General features: G+C 45.4%; 1 protein-coding gene and 1 long non-coding RNA gene across 7 annotated transcripts in view; one reads left to right on the top strand and one right to left on the bottom strand.

The window, feature by feature from the left end:
* LOC144368213 (mitotic checkpoint serine/threonine-protein kinase BUB1-like) overlaps positions 1–27980 on the top strand; it is a 58306-nt gene that overhangs the window by 1288 nt on the left and 29038 nt on the right. For 4 of the 6 annotated variants that reach the window (XM_078026903.1, XM_078026902.1, XM_078026904.1 and 1 more), the window contains exon 2: positions 390–496. In XM_078026903.1, the coding sequence (XP_077883029.1) occupies positions 449–496 (48 nt within the window). In that variant the 5' untranslated portion in view covers positions 390–448. Of the gene's footprint in view, positions 1–389; positions 497–23879; positions 24394–27980 lie in introns of those variants that run through there. The other 2 variants (XM_078026905.1, XM_078026907.1) reach the window with 1 other exon arrangement.
* On the bottom strand, positions 24280–26954 carry LOC144368215 (uncharacterized). Its single transcript, XR_013427984.1, has 3 exons — positions 26838–26954; positions 25651–25765; positions 24280–24368 (listed from the first exon to the last, which is right to left on the bottom strand). It is a non-coding gene; the product is annotated as an uncharacterized LOC144368215 (long non-coding RNA).

The raw sequence follows: 27980 nt of genomic DNA on the forward strand, positions 1-27980 counted from the left end.
CAAAGATCCCTCCTTTCACCTGTAGAGACATTCATCCACCCTCCCACCATCTGGAAGATGGCAACCACCAATCTATTCTTCATATCTATAATTTTGTAAACTTGAGAACATTTAGTTATTACCATCCTACTCACAAAAGAAGAAATTCATGTGTTGACATAAGATGAATAAAATTTATTTATAGGTACCATTCAAATGTAGAGAGAAGAAATTGAATAAAATATGTATTTCATTAAAGATTAAACTGAAACAAATACAAAAATAAAAAAATAATAAATGGAGTCACATAGTGTGTGATGTTTTTTTTTGTTTGTTTTTTTAAAGAGAGAGTGAGGGGGGGGATAGAGAGAGAGAGAGAATTTTTTTAATATTTATTTATTTTTTCTTAGTTCTCGGCGGACACAACATCTTTGTTTGTATGTGGTGCTGAGGATCGAACCTGGGCCGCATGCACGCCAGGCGAGCATACTACCCCTTGAGCCACATCCCCAGCCCCGTGAGTGATGTTTTGAGTTGGCTTTTAGACTGTTGATGTCTATTCAAGTTGTTTTATACTTTCTCACTTTTATTACTAAGTACTTATTATTACTGCCATTTGTTTTATCATTTGCCCTTTCTAGCATATTTGGCTTGTTCCCAGTTTGGGGCTATTCCAACCAAAGCTATCATAAACAATCATGTACATATTTTAGACATTTAAACTTTAAAAATTGTAGCAAATACATGTAAACTTTACCATCTTAACCATTTTAAGTGTGCAGAACAGTGGCATTAAATAAATTCATATTGTTGTGCTATCATAATCACCTTCTGTTCATAGTATTCATTTCATCTGTGCTGGGTGTGGTGGTGCACACCTGTAATCCCAGCTGCTTAGGAAGCTAAGGCAGGAGCATCACTAATTCAAGGCCAGCCTTAGCAACTTAGTGAGACCCCATCTTGAAATAAAAACAATAAAAAGAGCTAGTGATACAGCTCAGTGGTAGATCACCCCTGGTTCAATCCCTAGCACTGAGGGAAAAATTCTTTACATTTTGAAAAACTGAAACTGTACTTACCAAATGCTAACTCCCCCTTCCTGTCTCTCAGCCCTACCTTTCCCCTTTATGTCTCATAACGTATGTCTACTCTGAGTACCTCATACAAGTAGAGTCGCACAGTATTTTTCCTTTTTCTCGTTGATTTCACTTCAGTAGCATTTGGCAGAATCGTCCTTTAGAGATCAATAACATTTGCATGCACATGCGTGTGCACACACATATAACTCCATATATATGTCATGTATACAGCTGTTGCCTATATATACCTCCATCCCTGTGGTGTTTATATAGTCACTTGTCAAGGGACAATTGGGTTATTTCCACCTTTTGTCGATTGTGAATAATGCTGCCATGAACATGGGTGTATGAGCATGTCTTTGAGTCCCTGCTTTCAATTCTCTGAAGTGTATACCAACCCCATACCTATTTCTGCATGGGCATAAGATTTCATTTCTCTGGAATATGCCAAGTTCTAAGATTCCTAGATGTATGGTCAGTATATGCTCTGTTTTTAAAGAAATTGCCAGCTGGGTGCCGTGACACATGCCTGTTATCCCAGTGGCTTGGGAGGCTGAGGCAGGACGATTATGAGTTCAAAGCCAGCTCAGCAACTTAGCAAGGCCCTAAGCAACTCGGTGAGATCCTAGCTCTAAATAAAATATAAAAAAGGGCTGGGGATATGACTCAGTGGTTAAATACTGAGTTCAATCCCTGGTACCAAACAACAAACAAAAAAACTGCCAAACTGTTTTTTCAAAGTGGTCTTAGCATTTTATATTCCCATCAGCAATGTGTAAGAGATAGATGCTCTCTGCATGCTCACTAGCATGTGGTATTATCACCATTTTAAAAGCTGTTCTAGCGGGTATATAGTGATATCTCCTTAAGGCTTTAATTTATATTTCCCTAATAGTTAATAACACTGAACTCCTTCCATGTGTGTGTGTTTTTTTCTTAACCATCTATCTGCATATCCTTTTTGGTGAAATGTCTGTTTGTATGTTTTGCTCAGTTTCTAGTTGGATTATTTGTTTGTTTGTTTGTTTTTCTCTTTTTCCCCCCAGTACTGGGGATTGAACTCAGGACCACACACATGCTAGGCAAGAGCTTAACCACTGAGCTACAGCTCCAACCCTGATGATTTCTTTTACTGTTCAGTTACTGTTCATTTCTTTCTTTATTCTAGGCGATTCCATTTTCAAATAGATAATTTGCGAATATTTTCTCACAATCCACAGTTTGTCCTTTCATTCTTTTAGCAAGGCCACTTGGCCATTCACCAAGCAACAGGTTTTTATTTTGATAGTCCAGTTTATTAATTTCCCTTCATGCATTGTGCTTCTGGTGTCGTGTCTAAGAACCATATCCCTAATTCATGGTCTAAAGCTTGTCTCCTGTTAATTTATAAAAGTTTTGTAGTTTGGGGCTTTACACTTAAGTCTTTAATCCATTTTATTTTGTTTTGTTTTATTTTTGTAAGATGTGTGAGGTTGAAGTCGGCTTGCAGAAGTGTTCAGAGAAGCTAGTCACTTCCTCCCCCAGGAGCCAGGGGTCCCCTTATCCTCATTTCTACAAAACTGCCTCCCACAGCCACTGCTAGTCCACTCTGCACCCACATGCATCCCCATGTTGCCCAGTGGGACATTCTGTATCTTCCTTTTATAAACTGCTGTTGAGCTCATCTGTCATTGTGTGGTCAGCCATCCACATGGCCCTGGAGCCATTTTTAGTGTATTCCCAGAGCTGTGCAACATCATCACTGTCAATTTTAGATCACATTCATCACTCCAAAGAGAAACCTCCATACCCTCTGCCACTCCCCTGATCCCCATCTGCTACCCCAGCCTGAAGCAATAGCTAGTCTACTTTCTGTCTCTATAGATTTGCCTCTTCTAGAAAATTCCTATCAATGCAGTCACACATGGTCCATTGTGGCTGGCTTCTTTCACTTAGTATAACATTGTTGCGGTTTACCCATGTTGTCGCAGGTATCTGTACTTCCTTACATTTTATGGCTGAGTAACATTCTGCTTGCTTGGATATACTACATCTTATCCATTCGTCAGTTGATGTACATTTGGGTTACTTTTGCATTTTGTCCATTATAAATAATGCTGCCATAAACATGCATGTACAACTTTTGTGTAAACATGCTTTTGTTCTTTTAGATATGTACCTAAGAGCAGAATTGCTAGGTCACATGGTAACTCTGCCAGACTGTTTTTCAAAGTGGCTGCAATATTTTACAGTCCTACCAGCAGTGCTTAGGATTCTGATTTCTCGCCAATAGTTTTGGAGTTCAAGCATTGCTGTTTTAATCTGGTTGTCTTTTATTATCCAGTTTTATTGGTTCTTTGAATATTTTGGATATAAGCCCCTTATTGGTACATGATTTGTAATTATTTTCTTCCATTCTGTAGGTTTTATTTCCATTTCTTAATAAGTATCCTTTGAAGCACAAAGACTTGAGTTTCAATTGTGTTTTTCTATTTTATTGCCATTGCTTATGCATTTGGTGTCATGTCTAAGAATTTACTGTCAAATCTGAGGTCGTGAAGATTTGATCCATGTTTTCTTCTAAGAGTTCTTACATTTAGGTCTTTAATCTATTTTGTGTTCATATTGGTGAGATGTGGTCCAACTTTATTCTTGTGCATAGGCCCTCCAAGTGTTACATCATCATTGGTTAAGGGAAGGGAATGAAAGAAAAAGATAAGGAGAAGAAAGGAAAGACTATTTTTTCCCTATTGAATGGTCTTGTCACACTTGTTGAAAATTAGCCATCCATAGACATGTAGGTTTACTTCTGAGCTCTCGATTCTATTCCATTGATCTACAACATCTGTACCACACTATCTTAACTGCTGTTGCTTTGTAGTAGGTTTCAAAGTTGTAAAGTATGGGGTTTTCTACTGTGTTCTTCTTTTTAAAAGTTATTTCGGCTATTCTTGATATCTAGCAATTCCATGTAAATATTAGAATCAACATGTCAATTTCCGCAAATAATACAGCTGGGATTCTGATAGAGAGTGCTTTACTGTATAGATCAGTCATCTTGACAATAGCATGTCTTCTGACCATGAACATGGGATGTTTTTCCACTTCTTTTTTATAACTTCTTTAATTTCTTTCAACCAGTGTGTTTAGCTTTCAGAATATAAATGTTGCACTTCCTTTTTTATTTTATTCCTAAGTATTTTGTTCTTTTTGGTGACATTATACATGGAATTGTTTTCTCAATGTCATTTTTGGATTGCCCGTTGTGCATGTACAGAAGTAGTAGTGATTTTTGTATATTGATCTTGATTCTAGCAATGTTGTGCGACTCTTGTATTCTAATAGGTTTTAGTGGATGCTTAGGATTTTCTGTGTACAAAATCATGTCATCTGAACAAAGAGGTTTTCACTTTCAGCTAGCTAATTAGCCTCTTAGGGCATGTGTTGTTCTCTCCCTCTCACATTTCTTTTTACCACTCTAGTGCTCTGGATCCTGACATTCTCTAGCTTTTAACAGAAGGGGACACTCACAGTTGTCTTTCCTTAATCACAGAATATCTGTAGCTCACTTGGATTTATTAGAAGTTCCAATTAAGAAACCTGTCTTATTATTTGTTGATGAATCCTCTCAGAACTGAAACTGGAGGTTATCAAGCAGAATACGTGATCACTAATTTGAATTCTCTTTAGAATATAGTCGACCTGAGAGAATGTCAGACCAGATGGCAAAATGTACTGCATTTACTACACAAGAGTTTGTCAACTCATGTGCACTGAGAGTAGGTTTGCGTGGCAGCATCATGTGACTTTAGGATGCTTTGAAAACAAGGAGGGTTTCCTAACCTCTGCTAGAACCCCCATAAAAATGAACAAATTAAGGAACATGTAGATGCAGCTTCCTTCTTCTTAGAGGAGCGGCTGTCATCAGGGCTGTGGCCCATGCAAAGTCAGAATGAGAAATGGCACCATGGATGTGAAAGGAAATGCTCTAGCAAGCAGTTATGCCAAAGTAGCAGCCTCAGCCAAAGTTATGCTCCTAAATGGACCCCAAAGAGTAAATCTAGATTGATTCAAAGAGAGTATTACACATTATCAACGTGAAGACCCTGGTTCTGAAAAAAGAATAATATTAAAAATTATAACCTTCACTTGGATAATCTCTAGTGCTCCCAAAATGGCTGCTTTATGGTATCAGATTATTTCAGATGGATATTATCTAAATTTCTCCATGTAGTTGCCCATCATAATACAGACAACTTGGTCACTATCTTAAATTAGTATTGGAGAAGGAACTTTTAAAAGGGAGATTTTTAACAGGTTATTTTCAGGATATGGATCACCTGTCAGCATAATTCTGGAAATCCTGTAAAGGTGGGGCATAGCCAGGAGCCAAAGCCTCCGGGGCCACCCTGCACACCTTCAGGTGGGTCTTACCCAGCTTCCATTCTTAAAGAGTTGGAATATGTATGCATCAATGTATATCTGTTTTCAGGATGAGCTGAAGCATTTCCTTGCAAAACATGCACAGTCCTTACAACCACTAGCAGCTGCTTGGTTTTTTTCCCCAACCTAAGGCTCCTAACTTTCATATCAAGTGATCAAGGCACATATTTTACAGGAATCATTAGAACTCCATAAGGCATTACCCCACATTTAACAATGACACTGTTTTTACCATACATAATCTCCCAGAAAGCTTGAAAGAACCAACATTATTCTTAAATTAAAATGAGCAAATTTTTCAGAAACCCTTGAACTCCTAGCTAAAGGTTTTACTCACAGAATTCCTATGGCCATAAGATTCACTCACTTGGGACACATCAGTTCTTCCCCTGAGATCTGGTACAGTAAGGCCCACTTACTTAGGGGTTTTGCCTCCAATGATAAATCTACCCTGCTATTCTCAGGCATGGAAAAGTACTGCAAAGGACTTGGGTCTAGATCCTTCCCACAGCATCTTCCTAAAGATCCTCTTTGTTACATTAAACCACAAGATTTTGTCTATTAAGAGTCACAGGGGAAAGGTTGAACCTCCTTGCAAAGGACCTTTCAAGGAACCACTAACAAAAGTATCACTAACTCTGGAATAAGTTATTGACAGCAGCTCTCCCTGGGATACAGATCTGTGTCTGTGCGTTGGCACAGGAAGTGATGGGCTGCTGCATTGCTCTGGATTTCTCATTGGCTTGATGTGGTGGCATCTGCGCTTCTTTCTGAACTTGGATCAATGAACGGGCTAGACGTCACATTAAAGAGAACAATTTACTCCATTCTTCTGCATGGCTACCATTTCTTATCAGATATTATGAAGATGATATAACAAGATCATGTGCTACGGTGTACATGAACAATGGAACATTCCCCACGTGGTGAAGATAGCATCTCTAGTGGTCCCTGAATTGGCCAGCCTCTCTCCAGCAAGAGAATGAGCAGAAGGGGGATCCATAAGCACACAAGCGGAAGATGGCCACACCACTGAGCCACAGGTCTGGCTCACACTTCTTCAGCAACCATCCTGGAAGTCAGAAGGTGACCTGTGCAGCAGTCATCTCAGACATGGCCTGAACGTGGTCAATCACTGCAGCTCCTCTGTCTTTTGCCCCCACTACCAACTCAGGACCAACCATGGAAAGTCACATATCTCCCTGAAGCAGCCACATGAGATGTCCTGCTCCCAGCTAGGTCAGCCCAGTTTTCCACGCCCACAGCTCTCAACCTGGGGCACACCTGAGCTTCCTTTTATCATTTTTTTTTTCCATTGTAAAGGTGTCTCACTCCCTGCATGCATTTGGATGTCTGATGCAGGTGGAGGTGGCTGATGACTTGGTTATAGGAACCTCTGAATCATCTCTGACTGCTCTTATTTGAAAGGCCTTTATTTCCACATGGGCAAAGCCCTTCCTCTTCTAGAGAAGAAAACCAAGTCCCAGAGAAGGTCATTGAGGTGACCTCCAAATGTCTTGGAATATTTGGCACAGATTCCTGTCCCCCTCTTCTTCCTTAGTAATTGTAGCTGAGCTCACTCCTGCTGTGTTAGACAAAGACTTTGGTTTCCAGTCCTCCTCAACAGGGAGTCTATAAGCAGGAGTGATACACTGCAGTTGTTTATTGAGGAATGTCTGTAATCTTCATGTTTGTTACATGTTTGTTGGGGACCACAAATCAAGATGGCGCCTGGCAGTTTGCCAGGAGGAGTGGTTTGTAAGACAATGCCACCGAGCCATTAAGTTGGTGGGGATTCCTTATTGGCTGACTGTTGTATCTAGATAATGCTAATTGAGTCGAGCTGTGTGTAATCAGTTAGGTATGTATACCTCTGCTGTTCTGCAATAAAGAGGTTCTTACTACCTTGGGTGCCCACTACCTTGAGTTCCCGCTCAATTCCCGCTGAGTTTTCCCAAAATGAAGCAGTTCCCGCTTCAACCTTCAAGTTGCTTGTCACCTCCCAGTTATTTGGCCCAGACAGACTGTGGTACATGTTTAATTGAATAATAAGTGAAGAAGGATTTTTGACTGATTTGTTTTAAGGTGGGTGCTATGTAATAAAGTATTTGGCCGATCCTTGTTGCTGGTTCCTTGGAATTTCCTGAGCAACAAGAGAGCCCTTGGACCATGCATGATATGCAGAGTGGCAGCCTGGCCTTGCCAGAATTACCAACCAAATGATTAGAGGGTTGAGGCTTTGAGCCATGTGGTATCAGTCCATCCTCTAGGGAAAGGAAGGGGGCTGGTGACTGGGTTCAACTGAGGGGTCAAAGATAGAATCCACTATATCTCTGTAATGAAAGTCCAATTAAAACCTTGGACACTGATGCTCAAGTGAGCCTCCCTGGTTGGCAGTACTCTGTGTATTGTCACACATAAGTGTGCAGGTAGCCTAATGTGCTCCTGGGAAATGACAGGAGCTTTGCATTTGGAAGTTCCTAGACCTTGCCCAATCTACATCTCTTCCTTAGGCTGGTTCTACTGGGTCTCTTTTAGCTATCATTAAATTTATGATGACAATGTAATATTGTATGGTGATGCATATCCATGATCCAGTGACTCCAGAGGCTGAGGAAGGAGGTTCTCAAGTTCAAAGGCAGACTCAGCATCTTAGAAAGGCCCTAAGCTTAGAGAGATCCTGTCTCTGATAAAAAATAAAAAAGGGTTGGGTTGGGGATGTGACTCAGTGGTTAAGCACACCTGGGTTCAATCCCTGGTACCAAAAACAAGCAACAAAAACATAGCCCTTTGTCCTGAGTTCTGAGAATCATTCTAGTGAGTTTTCTAACATACAGGGGTAGTGGGGACCCCTGAATTTGTAGCCAGCTCTCAGAAGTGAAGGTGGTCTGGGGACTCCTCAATCTGTGAGGGCAGCCTTGTAAACTACCATGTTTTTAACCCATGAAGTTTATCCCAATTCTGAGCAGTTGGCATCAGAAACTATTACAGTGCAAACTCTAAAAGCACTCAATTTCTATTACACACACACAAAAACACACCACACTATCCTAAAGATGAAACTATGCTAATCTATTTCTGAATTTGAAAAACAGGAGGCACCATTACATTTTTCTAAGGAAATGTTTAATTGGCAGTTTTCTAGAAGGAAAGCTTTTCAACTAGTACAAAAATATGAAATCAGCCAGGTGCACTGAGAAAACGTGGGAAAGTCAAATTCTTTTTTCAAAGTAACTCCCAACTGGTGAGAACCCACTGGAAGCTCCCTTCTCAGAGGAAGCATGAGACATGACCTTCAGCAACTGATAAGAGTGGTGAGATGATGAACAGAAAATTACTTAAATGGTTATCACAAGACCAGAGAACCTCTGGAAGGTGTGGTCATTCATTGTAGCTCTCCACACTTTAGAGATTTAGTAATTTACCAAAACATTGAATCATCTCCGTAATTCAGTTTTAGAATCCCCCCCTCCCTGTCCCCATAATATTGTGGTTACTCTCATTTACCATTCTCAGGACACCACTAAATCTCATTTGTCTCTGAAAAATGTCCTTTTCTGGACATTTCCTAAGGATAAAACCATATAATATGGACTCTGATATCTGCCGTCTTTCATTTAGAATAATGTTTTTGAGGTTTTTATTTTTTATGACAGCCATATTTTAGTGGTTTTAATCTTAAAAGAAGATTTCATTCCAAAAATTCCAAATCTAGTGGCATGCAGTTGCAATGGGAATTGCTTCTTGCTCAGATACAGACTACTTGTGGCCTCACAGAGAAGGTAATGTGCTACAGAGAAACAAGGACACAGGGTGTCCTATATCAAGGGCCTTCAGTCTCATCCCCAAACTACAGCTGAACCCACGGGAGGAGGCCAGCCCAGGAAGGTCTGCAGGGCAATGCTCTCTAAAGATCCATCTCCTTAGCCTAATCATGGCTGGGCTAGGTCACTGATGGCTGTCCACCTGCTCAGCCTTGTCACTCTGGCACCTGTGACACCCCTCCCCGTGATCCACAGGATGTGGTGACCAAGGACAGGCACAGTTAAACACTGGCCTCCGCAGGTAGAAGGCACTGGGCAGGCCATTTTCAGCTTCCTTACAGCTCATGTGGTAGATTTGAAAGGAATTTTCCTCACATTCCTTCAGCTCCCAGGGTTTTTCTCTGGCGTGAAGAATTGATGTATGCCAAGTTCTGAGTTATACTAGTGGGTTTTCTCAGTTTTACCAAATTCAAAGAGTTGCTCTAGAGGTAGGCACAATGGCATGCACCTGTAGTCCCACACACTGAGGCAGGAGGATTGCTGGAATTCAAGACCAGCATGGGCAAAACAGCAGGATCCCATCTCAAAACAAAAATCTTAATAATACTAACTTCTAGCATGGTAGACTAGGAGCTTGATAGACCCACTTGCCTAAATGGTGACTGTTCTACAAATTATCCAGTATAACAAAGAGCAGAAGAGCCAGCAGAGGCTCCCCACATAGTCCACATTCCAGGGTTGTAACCAGCAGGGGGAGCTCTCCGGCTTCTGAAGGGATGGCTCTACCCCCAACACACACACCCCAAGGTTCTCTCCAGTATGAATTCTCTGATGTGTAATAAGGGGTGAGCCCTGATGACAGCTTGCCACATCCACACCTCCATCTTTCAAAGGGTATATGGCTTTGGGATTTTTATTTTATTTGTTTTGATACTGGGGATGGAACCTAGGGCCTCACACATGCTTCATGAACTTTAGTATATTTTAAATATAAGATTTAAAGGGGGCTGGGGATGTGGCTCAAGCAGTAGCACGCTCGCCTAGCAAGTGTGCGGCCCGGGTTTGATCCTCAGCACCACATACCAACAAAGATGTTGTGTCCGCCGAGAACTAAGAAAAAATAAATAAATGTTAAAATTCTCTCTCTCTCTCTCTGTCTCCCTCTCTCTCTCACTCTCTCTTTAAAAAAAAAAAAGATTTAAAGGGACTTTTTTAGATGGGAATTTTAGATTAGAAATAAAGTACAAGTGTACTTTAGGTTAATGATTGGTTAGGAGACTTAGAGTCTGGTTACGTAGCTTGGCATTAGTTAATAAGAATATAACATATCTCGGGAAAAATAGTAAATCTTGGGAAAATCTGGAAAATGTAAATTAGTGACGTATTTTATTAATGATTCTGTACTTTTAATAATTACATAACTGAAGGTCATATCCTTATAAAATGTAAATTAATGTTACATATTTTGTACCCCCAATCATGGTTAAGGAAATGTCATGTCTCGGCAAAGTTTTAAATTATATAATCAATGATGTATTCTGAATCTATAATGATGAGAAAAATTGTAATAAAAGATGACCCAGAGAAAGCTGCATCTCTCTCTGGAGATTTTTCACCAATGCCACTCATCCTTCAGGACTCCCTGGACCCCGCTAGGGCAGGACCCCGGCAAGAATGCATTTGGATTCACTGTACACTATTGCAACACAACTTTTCATTTACCTAATTGGACACGATGTAGCATTGCACCCTATGTTACTCATCCATGTACCTGGGGGAATAATGTCCATCTCATTCCACCATCTATCCTGCCCCATACATCCTTCCCTCTTCTCTCTCCCATTTGATCAAAATTTCTCCATTTCTCACATTTCCCCCATTTTGGATCAGCATCTAGTTCTTAAGAGAGAACATTCAGCCTCTGGGTTTATGGGATTGGCTTACTTCACTTAGCATGATAGTCTCCAACTCCATTCATTTACCTGCAAATGGTATCATTATATTTTCTTTTAATGCTGAGCATTAGTCCATTGTGTTTATATAGGACAATGTTTTTGAATCCACAGCAGAACATCTAGGTTGCTTCCACAGTTTAGCTATAGTGAATTGAGTTGCTATAAACATTGGTGTGGCTGCCTTTCTACAGTATGCTGATATTAAGTCCTTTGGGTATAGACCGAGAGTGGGGTTGTTGGGCCAAATGATGGTTCTAATCCAAGTTTTCTAAGGAGCAATAGAGTTTTGAACTGGCTGTTGGTCACCTGGTGGTACTCCATGGGGTCCTCCAAGCCTGGCTTGCATCTGCCTCCCCCCATCCTCTGGGATGAGCCAGATGCCCAATCGTGTCATCTGCAGTAAATGGCTTTCCTATGTCCTGTTCCTCATCAGCTTGCAGTGCTGGGTCTGCCCCCAAGATGGAACTGAGCAGTGGATGCACAGGCATTGCTCCAATGTCCTGCTACCTCCTGACATGGAAAGAACATCTCAGAGGCTTGTTGTATATCCACCCTCACCCCTGCTTTTCTTTTTAATAACTTTATTTATTTATTTATTTATGTGGTGCTGAGGATCGAACCCAGGTCCTTGCACATGTGAGGTGAGTGCTGTACCTCTGAGCCATAACCCCATCCCCTACCCCTGCTTTTGCTATCTCTCATTGAAGTCTTAAGTGACCTCATTCCACTCATTCTAACAAGCCTTTAGACATTCCCCATCTCCAAAACAAGAACTGTTCTCCTCTGATGGATACCCCTCATTCAACACCCACATCTGCAAGTTCCTGCAAAGATAAAAAAAATTAGGTGCTATACTAAAATTCTCAGAACAGATGCTCTAGCATTGAAAATGCTGCAGAGACAACTTGGCTACACCACGAACAAGCTCTGCCATTGACTTCAGGTCCTTCCCTGCTAGGAAAGGAGGCCAAGTGCTATCCAGATGCAGCTAATAGAATTATCTCTGTTCTCTGGCTTTGATTCTTCAGAATCAAACACACACACATTCTCTCTCTCTCTCTCTCTCTCTCTCTCTCTCTCTCTCTCTCTCTCTCTCTCTCTCTCTCTGAAATACAATTTGGACCACGGCACACATATCAATATGATAAATACTAATTATTTACAGAAGAAGGTTCTAGACCATGTGTTTGCTTGATGTTATTGTTTTTATTATTTTCTCAAGAGGCTAGGAGCAAAGAGGATCCTGTGGCTGTCCTCCTTAAAATCTTCCATGGCTCTTCCTTTCTGGCAAGTCTCATGGTTTGTACAGCCAGGAAGGGGAATGAATTTGGAGGCCAGAGCTAAGGACAGCCCAGTCTGTGAAATCAGATTTGGTGTTTTCTGGCACAGTTTGGAACAGTGACACCTGAGCCCAAAGATCTGTCCAGAGAGTCAATTTTGAAAACACTTGTTTTTACACATGAAAGGCACATCTTCATGGAAAGATTAAAGGAAGGAAATGTGACTTATAATTACTGCTAAGCATCTGTTAGCAGTTGTGTATACTAATATGGCCCATGAAGAAGGCCAAATTTATGCCCTGTTTCCAAACTTCATACACACACACACACACACACACACACACACACACACACACATTCTAACAATTAAAACATTCATGACACCTATCAAATAATTGTGAAAATGGGTAAAATTATATGTATACAAAAAAATTTCAGAATACACTGCTGTTAAGAGCTTGTCAGAAACGCTGCCACTCAGAGGTGCTGGAGTTTTGCACTGACAGAAGCCACATTTGAAACAAGCCCCAAGGCCATACCTGAACACACCCAAGCTCATGTGCTTGTACTCCACACTGGGTTCCTCACCTTGGTGCCCTTGGCCCATCAGGCCACATCCTTCTTAGTCTGTAGAGGTCTTCCCCGTGCAGTGTAGACATTCAGCAGCACCCATGGCCTCTACCTGAGTTTTGTACCAGCACCCCTGACTTTTGATAACTCAAAAGGTCTCTAGGCATTGTCAAATGACCCGAGGGGAGGGGGAAAGTCACCTGTGTTGAGGGAGCCTGTCCTGGACCATGCTCTCAATGAACATCAGTGGAGAAAGGCATTGCAGTGCCCATGAGGACATGAGGACAACAGCAGAAGCCCTCTGTCTCAGGGGCTTGAATTTGCTGTGGATCCTGTATGTTCTGCAAAGAGACCCCAGCTTCCTAGATCCGATTCTATTAGAAGGTGTCCTTGCAAATGTGGCAACTGGGCAAAATTAGACGGGACCTCAGGTAGATCTACAGGCATGCTGTAACCAACAGTCAATCAACACACACTTAGAAAATCATGGAAAGACTAAAGGTGGGGGCGGGGTGCTTCACACATGCTGTGTGTTTTCTTCCTCTACTTCTAGGATTCTCTCTACCCACCTCCTGAAGTCAGTCATACAACTATCTCCATTTCAGATATGCAAACACTGACGTCCCAAGAGGTTACAGAACATGTCCAAGGTCATTGTCCAGTAAGCAGTGAAAGTGTTCTTCTCATGCTGGTCTCTGATTCCAAACCCATACCTGCCTTTCTTCCCAGGGCACTTCCTGGTCTGCACACAGGGATGACATGCCTTAAGATTGAAAGGACAATCCTAATTTCAAACCTTCTACCTCACGTTATGCTGAAGACCATCCTTGGCAGCAGAGCACGTGTCTTATTTGGCTTAAAAACTCCATCTCTGGTAGTAATGAGATCTCTCTGCCACAGCCCCACCACACAGCCATTTGGGACCACAGGAGTGTGGAGAAAGAGTGACCACAGGAGTGTGGAGAAAGAGTGACCACCGGAGTGTGGAGAAAGAGTGACCACCGGAGTGTGGAGAAAGAGGACACAATTCAGGAAAGCAAAATACGAAGAAGCAAGAGCTGAATATACTAGAACAGACAGGACCAGCAGAGAGAGCCCAGCTGAGAGGCCTAGAGAAGGGCTGGGGCAAGCCAGAGCATTCCACGGGTATTGATGAAGTTCTGCTGTGTGCCTGGCACTATGCTGAGAAGTAGACGCTGCACTGAGCACAGTCTCTGACCTTTCCCTGCTAAAGATCCCAGTCTGGGGATGCAAAGCTGGATGACATTGTCCAGCACTATGCCATTTCTTCACACCCCAGCTGACCTCCAGCCCCCAACACCATGGCCCATTTGCCTACAGTGAAGGCCAGCAGCATTTTCCCGTCATGGCTGGCAGGAGTGGGTGGAGAACACCCCAGCTCTCTCACCCTGTAGGAGGGCTTCTATTAGTAGCATGATCTACATGGACCCCCATCACTCCTTATCAGGACTGTGCTTAGTCACTCAGTGACAACAACTGACTGGTACACCCTGTCTTCCAGTTCCTAATCACTTCCTGTTCCCACCTGGAGTTTTCTAGCATCACCTCCCAAGAAAACTACTTGCTAACAAATCTGGATCACAGAGTCTCCACACTTTACCTCAGGGAAGCCAGAGCATGAAAGAAGGTTCTAGAAAGATATACAATGATCCCAGTCTATCTGGCCATTTTGTGCCTGAATTTATAGTACTCCTTGGCTGCTCTGATTGCCCTGATAGGTTTAGGAGAAAAGACAAGCCATATTTTGGGATGTAAAATGCATTCAGGCCGAGTCACTTTCACCAACCTACCAAGTAGGAGTAGAATCTCATGAAATTTTAAGTACAACAGAATGCCAAATGACTACTCATTCCAGTGAAGACATGCTGCAAATAAGACTTAGAACACGTGCTGCAAACAAGACTTAGAAAAGTGTCCTCAGAGAAGATTCTGTCATTCTGCGTTTGTTTCTGAAAGTTGAAGCACACAGTTCTAATGAGCCCAGGAAGAGGTTGATACCCAGTTGAGTTGGCATATGATGTGCCAGAGCTCAGGACTTCAGGGCTGCTGTCAGGTGGTTCCCGGGCTCTTCTGGTCCTCACCTTCACTCAGTGTCTTTTTGTTGGTGATGTCATTCAGCAATGGATTACTGGCCCAGAGACTTGTTCAGTATTGCTCAGTAGGAGCAAAACACTGTCACCAGTTGTAGGTAGCCAACTCCAGGTGAGAAACTTGATAGATGTTAATACTCACGGCTTCACACCAGCAACCTGCCCCTCAGTGATCATGCTCTCTAAAATATACACCATGCTAAATTGTGTGGAAGCATTCTAGGTCTAGCCAAACCACACGATCTTTCCAAAACAGCCCAATGACATTTAGAGGATTCACTCTCCAAAGCAAGCTTGCCAATGCCTGAGCGCCCACACACTCTATTGGCGCCAACCTCACCTCCTTTTAGAATGCACACATCCACCAAGATACCACTGCCTGTGGTGGTTGAGCGGCCTTTCCAATGGACGAGGTGGATGTGAATGTAACACGTGAATGAATTAGCATTTACCAACAACTGGAAGAAAAAATCCATTCTCTAAGATATGATGATGACGGAGCTGCTCTGTGATCTAGACCATCCCCCTCTCCTGCATCCTCTCTATTTTCCTCTGCCTCGATGGACCTCCAACTGAGCCCAGAAAGATGTGTCCTTTCTAGTCAGAAGCCCTGTCATGGCTTCCATTTCCAGGCCCTGATTCCTGGTTAACTGCAGCCAGAGCTCGCTTTCAAGGTAGTCTCTTCAGATCCCTTCCCTACCCTAACCACAGTGTGGGCTCTGGCCCCACCCTTACTCTCTATACCACCATTCCACATTATGGTCTTCCTGTCCCTCTCTGTGACCCAGGACTGCCCATGACGGACCCCACCCAAGAACAAGCTGTTGAACCAGGTGCCATCAAAGGGAAGAAATGACCAGAGATGGCTAACTTGAAGATTTCACAGAATAGTTCATGAGACAAGGAATATCCTGAACCAGTGAAATGACATAAGAGGAAGTCAATGAATTCTAACCTCAACGGGAAATCCTACAGTACACTGGCTCTCAAATTCAGCTACACACTGGAGCCACCTGGGAGCTGTGCATAGTACTGACCGCTGGACCACCCACTGGCCCTGGGCTGATGGAATGGCTCTGGGCTAAGATGGGACACTGGGGTTTGTAAATTACCAGTTGAGTATAATATAAAGCAAACTTTGAGAACATTGCTTTTTTCCCCACATGAAGAACTGTGTGCATAAAGATGCAGAAGTACACAAATCTGCAGCATAAAGCTCCTTGAGGGCCATAGATTAAATGCACTGCAGTCACCAGCATGCTGGCTAGGAGCACCACCAGCCTCCTATTTCCACCTTCCAGGTGATTGCAGCCCTGCCATCCAAGCATGGAGGAGTCCTCCCTGGTGAGAAATTTCAGTGTGCAGAATGGAGAGCCCGCTCTTTTGGGAGTCTCTGCTTTGACAATAAGTGCACTGGAGAAGTTTAAATCAAGTGGGAGGCACATGGGCAGGCTTCCTGGATGAGGCCCTATTGAAAGGAGAATGGGATCTGAGTAGTGGACCAGAGAGAGGAAAGATGGGAAGTACAGCAAGTACATTCAGAGCCGAGGTCAGGCCCAAAATACAATGTTGGCTGACAAGAGAGCCCTTGCACCAGGATCAACAATTTTGAGAAGGCAATGAGGACTGCCTGAAAAGATCAATTCCACAAAATTCCATGGAAACCCACTCATCACACCTTTCTGAAAACACTGGAAATGTAGGTTTTATGCAAGGAACTCTGGGTGACAGATGGCAAAGTTTGCCAAATGCAAACATGCCTACCCCTCTGAAAAGCCATTCTCATTCACACTGCTTCAACCAGGGAAAATCCCCATGTGCTCACTGAGAACAAGTTAGCTTGTGCCACTTGAAGCTGCTTCAACAAACAGCTTCACTTCTGCACTTCTAAGCTGTTCTCCTCAAGAACTTTCAGAGCACAGTTCAGGCATGAAACACGAAGGGTGTCAGAAAGAGTTCTCTTGAATCTAGCATCACCAACTTTCTGGGGAAAAGAGGACCAGCTGATAAGATCAGTTCTCCAAAGTCTCACTGACATCCATTTGTCACACTTGTTTACAACATTCACTTGAAGTGCAGGTGCCCACATGAGTGAACTGTTTTTTTTATCAATGGCACAGAGGCTTCAATGTGTAAGCATGCCTGTCACCTGTAAGAAGCAGTTTTGAATTCTTCTAGGTCCACAGGAAAAAAAAATAGCATGTGCTAACTTACAACAAAGTTAAACAACAAAGCAAATTGAAACTGCTTGCAGCAAACAGCTTCCATTCTCCCATTCCCCAGCTATTTTCAGCAATCGCATCCAGAGTCCAATTCCAGCTCAATATAAAATGTGTGCTCCCAAGGAAGCCTGTATAATTGACATCACCCAACTTGGGGAGGCAAGGGGAATGCTGAGAAGATCAGTTCTTCAAAACTCCTACTTTTTCAGAAAACTATTGAAAGGCAGGGTACCCACTTGCAGCCATCAGTGGTTGACAGATGGCACAGAGGCTCCAATGTGAAACCGTGAATGCCAATCATTACAAGTGCTTCTGACACTCTAGTTCAACCAGGGACAGCCTAAAGTGCTCAACGAGAACACACTTTGTTCCTGCAAGTGGAAGCAGCATGCACGAACTGCTTCAGTTAGAAAATTCCAAGTTCTCAGCAACCACATTCAGAGCACAGTTCTGGCCCCATAGAAAACGGGTCCTACCAAGAGGATCCCATACCTATAATCACCTTCATAAGGTAGCTTCCCAACTTCTGTGTGGAAGTGTGTTTCTCCTTGGCCCTTACATTGTTGTGGAGACCACTAGGAGTTCAGCTTTGTGCAGGATCATCTTACCTGGACTTTTTGCAAGACCTGTACAGCCCTCACACTTGCTCAGATGCTACAGGACTTTTCAGACCAGTCCAGGCAACTTAGGCATCCATTCATTGTCTGCAGTCTACAGATTCCTAGATGCATGGCATTCATTACCATCAAATGCAGAATTTTCATCAAAAACTATATATATATCATTCCAATCTGAATCAAGAAAATCGGAAATATCCCCAAATCCAAAGAGTGGATCCCCATTGTGATGCTACCAGTGGAAAATTCCACAGCTGACCTCATGGTATGGTTCACAGTCAAAACACAGCTGCATGAAAAATATTACATGACATGACCTTCCTGCTATGTGAAAAGTGGCATGTGAAGTACACATGTATGTCTTCCTCAGACATGGGTTCATTTGCAAGATACCTTGTGCAATTGAAAATACCCCAAAATGGGAGAAATCAGAACCATGTCTCCAAAGTATTTCAGCAGGGACCAACTCCATCTGTCTATCTATCTCTCAGTGAGTGTGTGCGCTCTTGTGTGTGTTTGTGTGTCTTTGTTTGTGTTTGTACCATGATAGCTGATACTTCATTGCCCCCATTGGAAAACTGACTCAGATAATGCCATCTGCCAAACTCCTAAAACTGAAGTTCTTGCTGATAGAATGAAACATTCCTTCCTGTTGGTTTGGATGTGTCCATTAGGAAACACTGCTACATTTAGTATACTCAAATCATCAGAGTAGATCAGGTAACAAAAACATATATATTTTAAAATAATAATATATTAATGGAAACAGCAAATACAGGATAGAGTAACAACTGTGTTACTAACAAGCTCAAAGACAATGGCAAACTATAGATTCAAACTTTGAAGCAAATAGTAATCAATGTAAATATTCCTGGGCTGCCTCAGCCCCGCCCAGGCACACAGCAGCAGATTTTTGCAAGCATCCTCAGGAGGGCTGGAGCCTTCTTTGCAGGACGAGAGGGAGGTTGAGGCTGGATCCATTCATCATTCTTTTGGGAGAGGCTCCTTTTCCTCAGCACGAAGTTGGATTTTTTGTGAGGATTCTTGGCATAAAATACGTTGGCCTGCGCTGGAATCCTCAGCTCTGGGGAGAGAGGGGTGTACAAAAAGAAGGTGGCACTCAGGAGGTGCTCCCTAGGACAGCCCAACATCTGAGAGCCTGTGCCAGAAAAGGCCAGAGCCACACACCTGAGAGCTCTCCAATTCAGCACCAATACCAACAAGACAGCCTCCACAGTCCTCCCTGAGGAAAAACTAAGCAGAGCACTTCAACACACCTAATGTCTGTCCTACCAAAGGCTTTGGAATCCAGAACATCTCAGGTCCTCTTGCATCTGCCAAAGCACACCACTAGGGTTTACATCTGAAATCTCCCACAAAAGGCTCCTGTGCCGAAGATTCAGTCCCCACATGAGCCATCTTCATAGGTGGGTTTGGAGGGAAGCATTGGATGGTGAGTGCTCTGATGTCAACATGAAATTCTCATTCAAGATGAATACACTACTGGGAGGTGGGAGGGACTGGAAGAAAGGTTGAGCATGGTTGGAGGAAGACCTAAACAGGGGTGCGCCCTGGGCAACAGTACCTTGTTCCTGTTGGCTCCACTGAATCCTCATTCTCCAAGTAGAGGTCCTCCTTCTTTTCTCCGTCTTTCTCTCTCTCCCTCTCTCCCAGCCTTGTTCTCTCTCTCCCAGTCTATGCCTTTGTGGCAAGGGCTGAGGAGCTCTCCACTGCCACACACTAGAGCTTTATGGACAGCCTCAGTGCACAACCAAAGAGAAAGTTGTGAAACCCAGAGAAAAGGCCTAGGATTCCTCAAGTATGGCCACAGTGAGGACAGGCTGACCAGCACGGATACCACATTAGAGCCACGCTTCTGCGTTGGTGGAGCCTGCCTCCATGTGAACCAGGCTTCTGAGAATGGAGGCCACATTCCAAATGCTGCCCTACTGAGAACAATGGTTCCAAAGACCAGCAAAGGGACTGCTTCCCTCCAACATGGTGTATGGCCCAGTGGTGCCATGACCCCGAGTGGGGGAATACAACAGCCTGCTTCTCCTTCCTCTGAACACCTGTTTCCTGTCACCCTCCTCTAACCTAGAGCCTGTTCTCCATCCCTTCTGGGTTGGATGTGGGGATCTCTGCTATGAATTTCTTAGGCTACCAAGGCCCCACACAGACTTCCACTTCCATAGACTCTACTAACCTAACAGAAGGTTAAGATAGGAGGCAAGTGATCCTAGAACTCATTGGGATGGTGGTCTTCAGTGTACATAGGCTGGGATAATGGCTGCTGTGGTGTTTGGCTCACAAAAACCAACCAACCAACCAACGAAAAAGCACTGGCATTATTATCAGATGAGCTCTGTGGCTACGTGCTCAGGAAGCCCTCATCTGACTTTAGTTAGGGATCACAACCTGGCTATTGTGATCACTCCTTGGCAAGTGGACTCAGGTGCGGAAGACCATGGAATTTATGCAAAAACAAATGATTCAGGATGTCTCCCAGGCTGTGTTTTCTTCCCAATTTCATCCTGTTACTGCTTGCTAGAATCCTGGCAATGCTCTGCCCAGGCAGTGAATTTCTGGTCACACAGAAGGCTTTCAATAGTACTGCTTCAGTCCACAAAATGCCAGTTCCATTGTTAGCCCATGTATTCCCACGTTTCTTTGAAACCACTCCTATCCCAGACCATGAAAGCATACTGCTCCTGGAAAGAGGCTTTCCTCCTCACTCCTCAATGATGTCATCTTTGTATGCCTGTTCATGTCCTGGGCAGGGCACCTGGTGGGAAGCCGCAATATCCACTGGGATACACTATTGGACCTCAAGAACTTCCACCAGCAGAAGTGCAGTTGTCTTTGTGCAAGAACCCAACACACCCTGTTGGAGTGTTCTTGGGGGTCAGAGACTACTCTTTGGTGCTAAGAGTTGACCTGAGTACACATCCTGACCCTTGCTCTCTGCCATCTGATTGTCTCACTTACTCTGACGGTGAGAGATGATTTGGCCCAACTCATAATCCTCCGGTTTCTCCTGAGTAAGCAAGTGTAGGTCGAGGGCGCTGCGGATGACGACAGGAACCCTATCCTGACAGGTCACCTGGAGCAGCATGGGAGACAGGCCTTCAGGAAATGGGCCTTGAAGTGACTACTCAAGGACAGTGGGCAGGGGCATTCTGGAGGCACCTCCACTCTAAATACAAGGGCAACATCCATGACCCTACTACCTGAGGGTGACCTCCTGCGCATCGTGTAGGCTCTTCCCATAGGCTACTAGCCCAATCCTTGTACATAGGACTTCCTGGGCTTGCCATTGCTCTTTGTGGAGCTGCACTTCTCTCAAAGTGAAAGGACTCAACTACGTGCATACAGATGCAATCTCATCCCACAAGTTGGGAGGAATGGGACAATAGCCTCCAAGATCCCAGGTCTGCCCGAGGATGCAGGTGGCATTGGGAATGGCCTAGTCACAAAACCTAGAGGCTTTGGTCTGGATTGACAGGGCCAAAAACAGACCCAGGAACATGACCACACACAGGAGTGCTGAAACATAGCCACAAGAGCTCCTGGCCTCCAGAGGCTCAGTGCTGGCTGGGATGTAGGAGGGCACCTCATCCGGCAAGGGTGGTCATTGGGTTACCTGGACATTTAGTGTGCTTGCTCCACATCCATACTGACTCTGCAGAGAGACTCTCTCAGCTCCTTGTTTAAGGAACATGCAGAACCTCACACTGCTGTCCTCCTCCATAGACATCAGCATCTTATACAAGGGAACCTGCAACCTAGGTCCTATCCTATTCTCATCTGTCACCCATACCTGCCCCTGCCCTTCTGGACTGCATGCTGCCACCTGACACACAGACTCCCTCAGACACGGCAGTGGACAAGCTGCTGCTCTCCCTCATCTCAGCACCAGCCCTTCACACTGACCTCTCCCTTCTTGATTCCCCTCTATCCTCCTGATCATCCAGAAGCTCCAAATTCAAGAGGGCATGAGTAGTCCATGGTATTGGACCAGTGTCTGCTCCCCACCCAGGTGTAAGCACCAGGGGACACCCCTGCTCCCAGGCTTACCAAAACAGTCTTGGCCATCTTTGGACTTTGTGTTTCTAAGTGGACACGAATTAAGCAGGTGTCTCCCACCTGCTTGTGGGAAAGCGGCCTGGAGGACTTGCAGGTTGATTCTGAGAACTGTGGGGGATGGAACATCAGCAAACTCAGAAAGAGAAAGCCACCCCAGCCTGTCAAGTGGCTCTATGGGCTTCTAGCACATATTTCCAGGTGCTGAGGCTTCTTATTTCCTCAGGTGGGAGTGGAATGGCAGCACAAGTACAGCTTGAATAAGGTAGGTGTTTACCTCCTTTCCCTTGACCTGGGGGCGTTTCCTCACGATGAAATATTTTATTCCCGGATTCATGGACAGACACACCAGTGAGTGGTCAGAGACCTTGATTTCTGCAGAGCGAAGTGAAGAGAATTGTTAGGTGGCACTCAAGGATTATACCACAAAACACCCACACCCCCTGAGAGTCTCTGCCAGGCCCACCACACTTTGGTATTTTGGGGCCAAGGCCCACTTTCTCTTGGCTGTGAGTTATCCTGAGCCCACTGTGGATCATGTCTCCCCACTGTCTGATTGTCCTACTTACTCTCATCCTCAGAAATCATACTCAGCAGCTCAAAGTTGTCCACATCCTCATGCTGCAACAAATTTTGGTCCAAGGCCCTGCGGATGAGGCTTGTCACCGTCTCCTGACAGGTCACCTGGATCAGGGTGGGACAAATGTCATCAGAGAATGGCTTTTAGAGGAGCTACCCAGAAGACTGTGGTCAAACATTCAGGAGAAATCTCAGCTACATATACAAGGGCACAATCTTGTTATCCTGCTACCCGAGTGTGTCCTCCATATACCCCCTGGGTTCTTGCAATGTGCTACTAGAACAATCCTGGTACAAATATCTGCCTGTACCTGCCATCTCCCCTCCCCCTGGGGAGCCACATTCCACTCAGGTCAAAGGACCAAACTGCCTATGCACAGACACACTCTCATCACACTGAGATGAGAGCAATGGGTTAGGGATCTGCGCACCAAGTGTGCTCTGGGATGCAGGCTGCCTTTGTGGGTGGAAGAGGCAGATGCACTGAAAATTTTGGTCCTGACTGCCACTACACAAAACAGACTCAGATACAAGAGTGTGCACTTGAGTGCTTCATGACAGCTTTGAGAGGCCCTGGCCTCTGGAAGCTCGGTGCGGGTCTGGTTGTAATGATGTACTTGACTCAGCACTGGCAGTCACTGAACATGTCTCCTCTGCAGCTGGACACCTGCAGCATTAGCGTGTCTACTGCACATCCATAGAAATTCTGCCAAGAACCCCTTTAGCTCCATATTTACATACATGCAAAGGCTAACATTCCGAAGCTTTGGCATGACCCCCCAGGTGATCCTGACCCCAAATTCCTACACCTAGTCATGCTAAGGAGGTTCTCTTCCCTGCCACCAGGAACACATCCCCTCCTACACATGTGACAAATCACTGCCAGCTCCTCTGCTCCAACCTAACTCATTGAGAATACCAAGTTCTAGGCACTGCAGCCTACACCCTAGACATATCTCTGCCTTCATCTGTCCACAGCACTTCCGTCTGCACTTCTGGCCTGCAAATGCAAAACCCACAATACACAGGCCCACTCACCACTGGAGCTGGGCATGCTGAGGCTCTCCCTCCTCAGGTCAAGCCCTTAAGACAGACCTCTCTCTTCTTTATTTCCCGCCATAGCCCCAGGGTTGGCTGTGTCTCCTGCCTTCCACTGTGTGGACACCCAGGAGGCAGCCCTGCTGTCGGGCTTACCAGGATGCACTTTGTCTCCCTCAGGCTCTGTCCCTCTAGGAGGACGTGAACAAAGTGGCTGTCTTCCACCTGCTCGCTGGAGTGAAGCAGTGAGGAGCTGCTACTGGTGACTTTTCTCATGCAGCACTCATTGCTTTGGGTGGCCTGGGGCAATGATCCTGCAGCCACTGCAGAACTGCTGCTCACAGCTGCTGGGGTCCTGGATGCCACTGCCACAGAAGGCTCCAAGAACTGTGGGGGATGACAACATCAGCAAAGCCCAGCAACTGCACCCCACCCAGCCTGGCAGTTGGTTCTGTGGGCATTCTACAACATCCATCCAGAACCTGAGGTTCTTGTCCCCTTGGAGGATGTGGAGTGGCACCAGGAGTAAAGAGTGAAGAAGGTGGCTGTTTACCTCCTTTGGCTTGACCTTCAATGACTTGCTGGCAGCTGTTTCCTGAAGAAGAAAGTTATAATCCACTCCTCCATCCAGGTCGTAATATACTTTCCCATCAGCAGGGATCCTCAGCTCTGGAGAGGCAGGGGCAGAGGCATGGTAGGTGACAATCAAGGAATATACTACCCAACATCCCCCAAAACTGAGAACCTCTGCCAGCTCAGGTCTCACACACAGACCTGAGAGCCCCCAAATCCAGCTACTGTTCCACCATAGACTCCCCACTGATTCCTCCCTGAGGACCCTCTATGCACAGGAGGTCCGCTACAGGAACACCTTTCAAGGAAATAGCCCCTTGTACCCCAGAACCTCTTAGTTCACGTTGGACCCACCAAAGAGAAACAGCTAGACTTTGTATCTGGATTGGTCCCCAAAGACTCATGTGTTCAAGGTTTCCTTTCCACTGCAGCAATGATCACAGGTGGGTTTGGGGAAAAGCACTTGATGGTGGGTGCCTCCACCTTGCCAGTGGATTCATCCACTCATACAAAGCTACACTAATTTGAGGGTGTGGTTTGGAGGTGTGTTGAGCATGGGTGGAGGATGTCCACAGCAGGGCTGTGCCACCCAGAGCAATATATTTCTCTTGAGTTCCCCACTTCTGCATTTCCTCCTCATGAGTATAATTCTCATTCACATTTTTAATCAATTTATTGTTATACTTCTTGTTCGGCTTGTGTTTCTCCTTCTTGTTCTTGTTCTTCTTCATCTTCTCCTCATGCTTCTTCTAATAGTCATCTTGACCTTCTTATTCATGGTCTCTTCCTTCAACTTATTTTCATTTTTCTATTCCTCCTTCTCCCCCTCTTCCTCCCCCTCCTCTTCCTCCTCCTCCTCCTCCTTCTTCCCTCCCTCCCTCCCCCCCTCTCTCTCCAAGAAGGGTTTACAAGCTGTGAAAGGTTCTATTCTACCACATACTTCTCTCTAGAAATGGCCTCTGGTCCTAAGTGGACTCAGTTTGCAAGGAATAGAAAGATTGGAAGCCAGAAATGATTGTTCATTGAACTGCTTTTCTCATGTACTCGTCTAGGTCAGGAAAGGCTGCCAAAGTAGGCATCCTGTGGTTGTCTGTCTTCTTTAACACAAGACAAAGAAGCCTGTGTTCTTGGCCCCTTGTGGATAATAGCTTTGCAATGCCTCCTCAGGCCAAGGAAAGAACACATGATAGGCAGGTCCACAGCCCCTGGAGAACATGAAGAACCTGCAGATTTATGCCCCATCATTACACTTTGTTTTGTGCACAAGTCCCACCATACTCTTCCTGGGCATTGGGTCAATGCACACTGTGTTTTGTCTCCCAGTTATCCTGAGCCCACTGTGACTCACTGCTCCCTACCCTCTGATGGTTCCACTTACTCTGATGGTTCGAGACAATTTGCAGAAGTTCGTAGTTTTCTGGATCCTCCTGCTGGAGCAAGTGTGCATCTAAGGCCCTGCGGATGATGACTGTAGTGCTGTCCTGGCAGGTCACCTGAGCAGGGTTGGAGAAAGCTCATCAGAGAGGGAATTTGGGAGTAGCTACCCAGAGGACAGTGCTCAAGGACAATCAGAGACAAGAGAGCTCTCAACACAAGGGCACCATCTTGTTACCCTGCTACCTGAGGCCTTCATGTGATCATGTGGGGTCTTCCTATGAGCCTCTAGCCCAATATTGGGACAAGAGTTTGCTTCAACCTGCTATGCCCTACAGGGACAGGGGAATAAGGACCAAAAGGCTTTGTACAGACACACTCTAGTCCCATCAAGATGGGAGAAATGGTCCAGTGGACTTCCATATCCCTGCTCTGGTCTGGGATGCAGCTGCATTTTTGTGTGGACCAGGCACAAACCCTAGGTGCTTTGGTCCTGACAGCCAGGGCACAACACACACTAGGACTCTTTAATGATAGGCATGGAAGTTGCTGGGCTCGAGAATGTCAGTGCTTGCTAGGGTGTCAGGAGGTTTGGACCCAGCAGGTGCAGTGGTTCAACATGGCTCCCCTGGAGGTGGACATTAGAGTCTCATGATGGATACTCCACACCCAGGAAAATTCTGCAGAGAGACCCGCTAATTTGCTATTCACACACATGCAAAGTAGGACACTAATGGGCCCTCCAAGGCCCCCAGTTGTCTGTGACCCACACCTATCCACCCTAGTCATTCTACAATGGCTCCCTTCCCTTCAACCAGCAACATATCCCCTCCCACACACAAGAAAATGACTACCAACTCCTCTGCTTCAACCTCCACGGTTCAATATACTCCTCCTCAATACCAAGGTCAGTAGAGGATGGCCTGTACCCTTGATTTTTCTCTGACCTCCTCTGAACCCAGCACTCACTCCTGCACTTCTGACCTGCACACCCCAAAACACGCAGGCCCACTCGCACCCAGACGTGGCATGCTGCTGCTCTCCCGCCTCTCTCTTCCTCATTTTATGCTCTCCTTCCTGACCTTCCAGAAGCTCTAGTTCAAGAAGACAGGCCTAGTCCAAGGTGTTTGCTGTGGACTCGGGGCTTCCCCAGTGTGGGCTCCCAGGAGACCCCCCTGCTCGAAGACTCACCAGGATGCTCCTATACTGTGTTGTCATTTCATTTTCAAGGTACACGTGAATGAGGCACCTGCCTCTCACCCGCCTGTTGTACTGGGGCCGTGGGGAGTACCCAGAGGAGACCCCTGATGTCCTGGACTCTGGCTCTGCCCCTTCCCAGGGAGAAGGCTCTGGCTCTGGGGTTGGCTGAGGAGCCGTGACAGGAACTGAGCTTGTAGCTAGAGGAGAAAAGATCCCAACATGACTGCCTTGCCCTGACCTTCACACAGACAGACAATACCCCTGTTGCCAGGAAGAACTCAGGCCCTTAGCCCACACAGGACCTCTTTGCAGACTGGGGTCACTTCCTGAATGGACAAAGGCTTATCCTAATTTCCAGCCCAACACCAGGCATACAGACTCCCTGCAGTGGGACAAGAGTCGGACCTCTCCTCATATACCCTTAGGTACTCACCCCGGTCCGCCTGGCTCTCATGCGCTGCCTGGCTTGATATGCCATCTTCAGTTGCAGCCAGGAGGTGGTATGCTTGATGCTCCAGGTACAAACCAACCAGCAAGAGCCCCATATATGGCAGCAGCTGCTGCAGACTCAGAGAGCCTGAAGGCTGATGGGAAGCCTCGGTGTAGAAGTTAATCCAGGTCCCCAGGAAGGAAGGTGAGGCACTGTGGGGAGGCATGTGTGGAGTCAGCAAAACCCTGGCCTTGCCTTCTCCATGGCCTCCAGAGAAAACCTCTGACCCTACACTTCTGAACCGTCCCTGGTTCTGAACACACAAGTCCACCTCAGACCAGACACAGTGGCTGTACAGGCAGGGACAGGACAGGTTGCCACAGGCAAAGAACCTTCAACGAAGGAGCGTTAGATCCATGGTATGACCAGCTCTCCCCTCCTCTGGGCAGGCCTGACACTCTTCTTCCTCTTGGCTACGTGCTCTCCAACCTGGAATGCACCTTCCAGGAGTGTCTGTCCTCCTGCCCACTCTTCTCAGGGCTCAAGAGACACCTCCTCCCCTGGCGTGGGCTGCAATGCCACCTCATTCTCTGTGAGCTCTCACTGAGTGCCCCTGAGTAGCGGTGGACCTCTCTTTTCCCATGAGTGCAAACCACATCTCTGTGGCCCTGGGGGAGGACAGGGAGGTGTGGTGTGGGGGGATC

The sequence above is a fragment of the Ictidomys tridecemlineatus genome, chromosome 11 (genome assembly GCF_052094955.1).
Source record: "Ictidomys tridecemlineatus isolate mIctTri1 chromosome 11, mIctTri1.hap1, whole genome shotgun sequence".
NCBI classification, from domain to species: Eukaryota; Metazoa; Chordata; class Mammalia; order Rodentia; family Sciuridae; genus Ictidomys; species Ictidomys tridecemlineatus.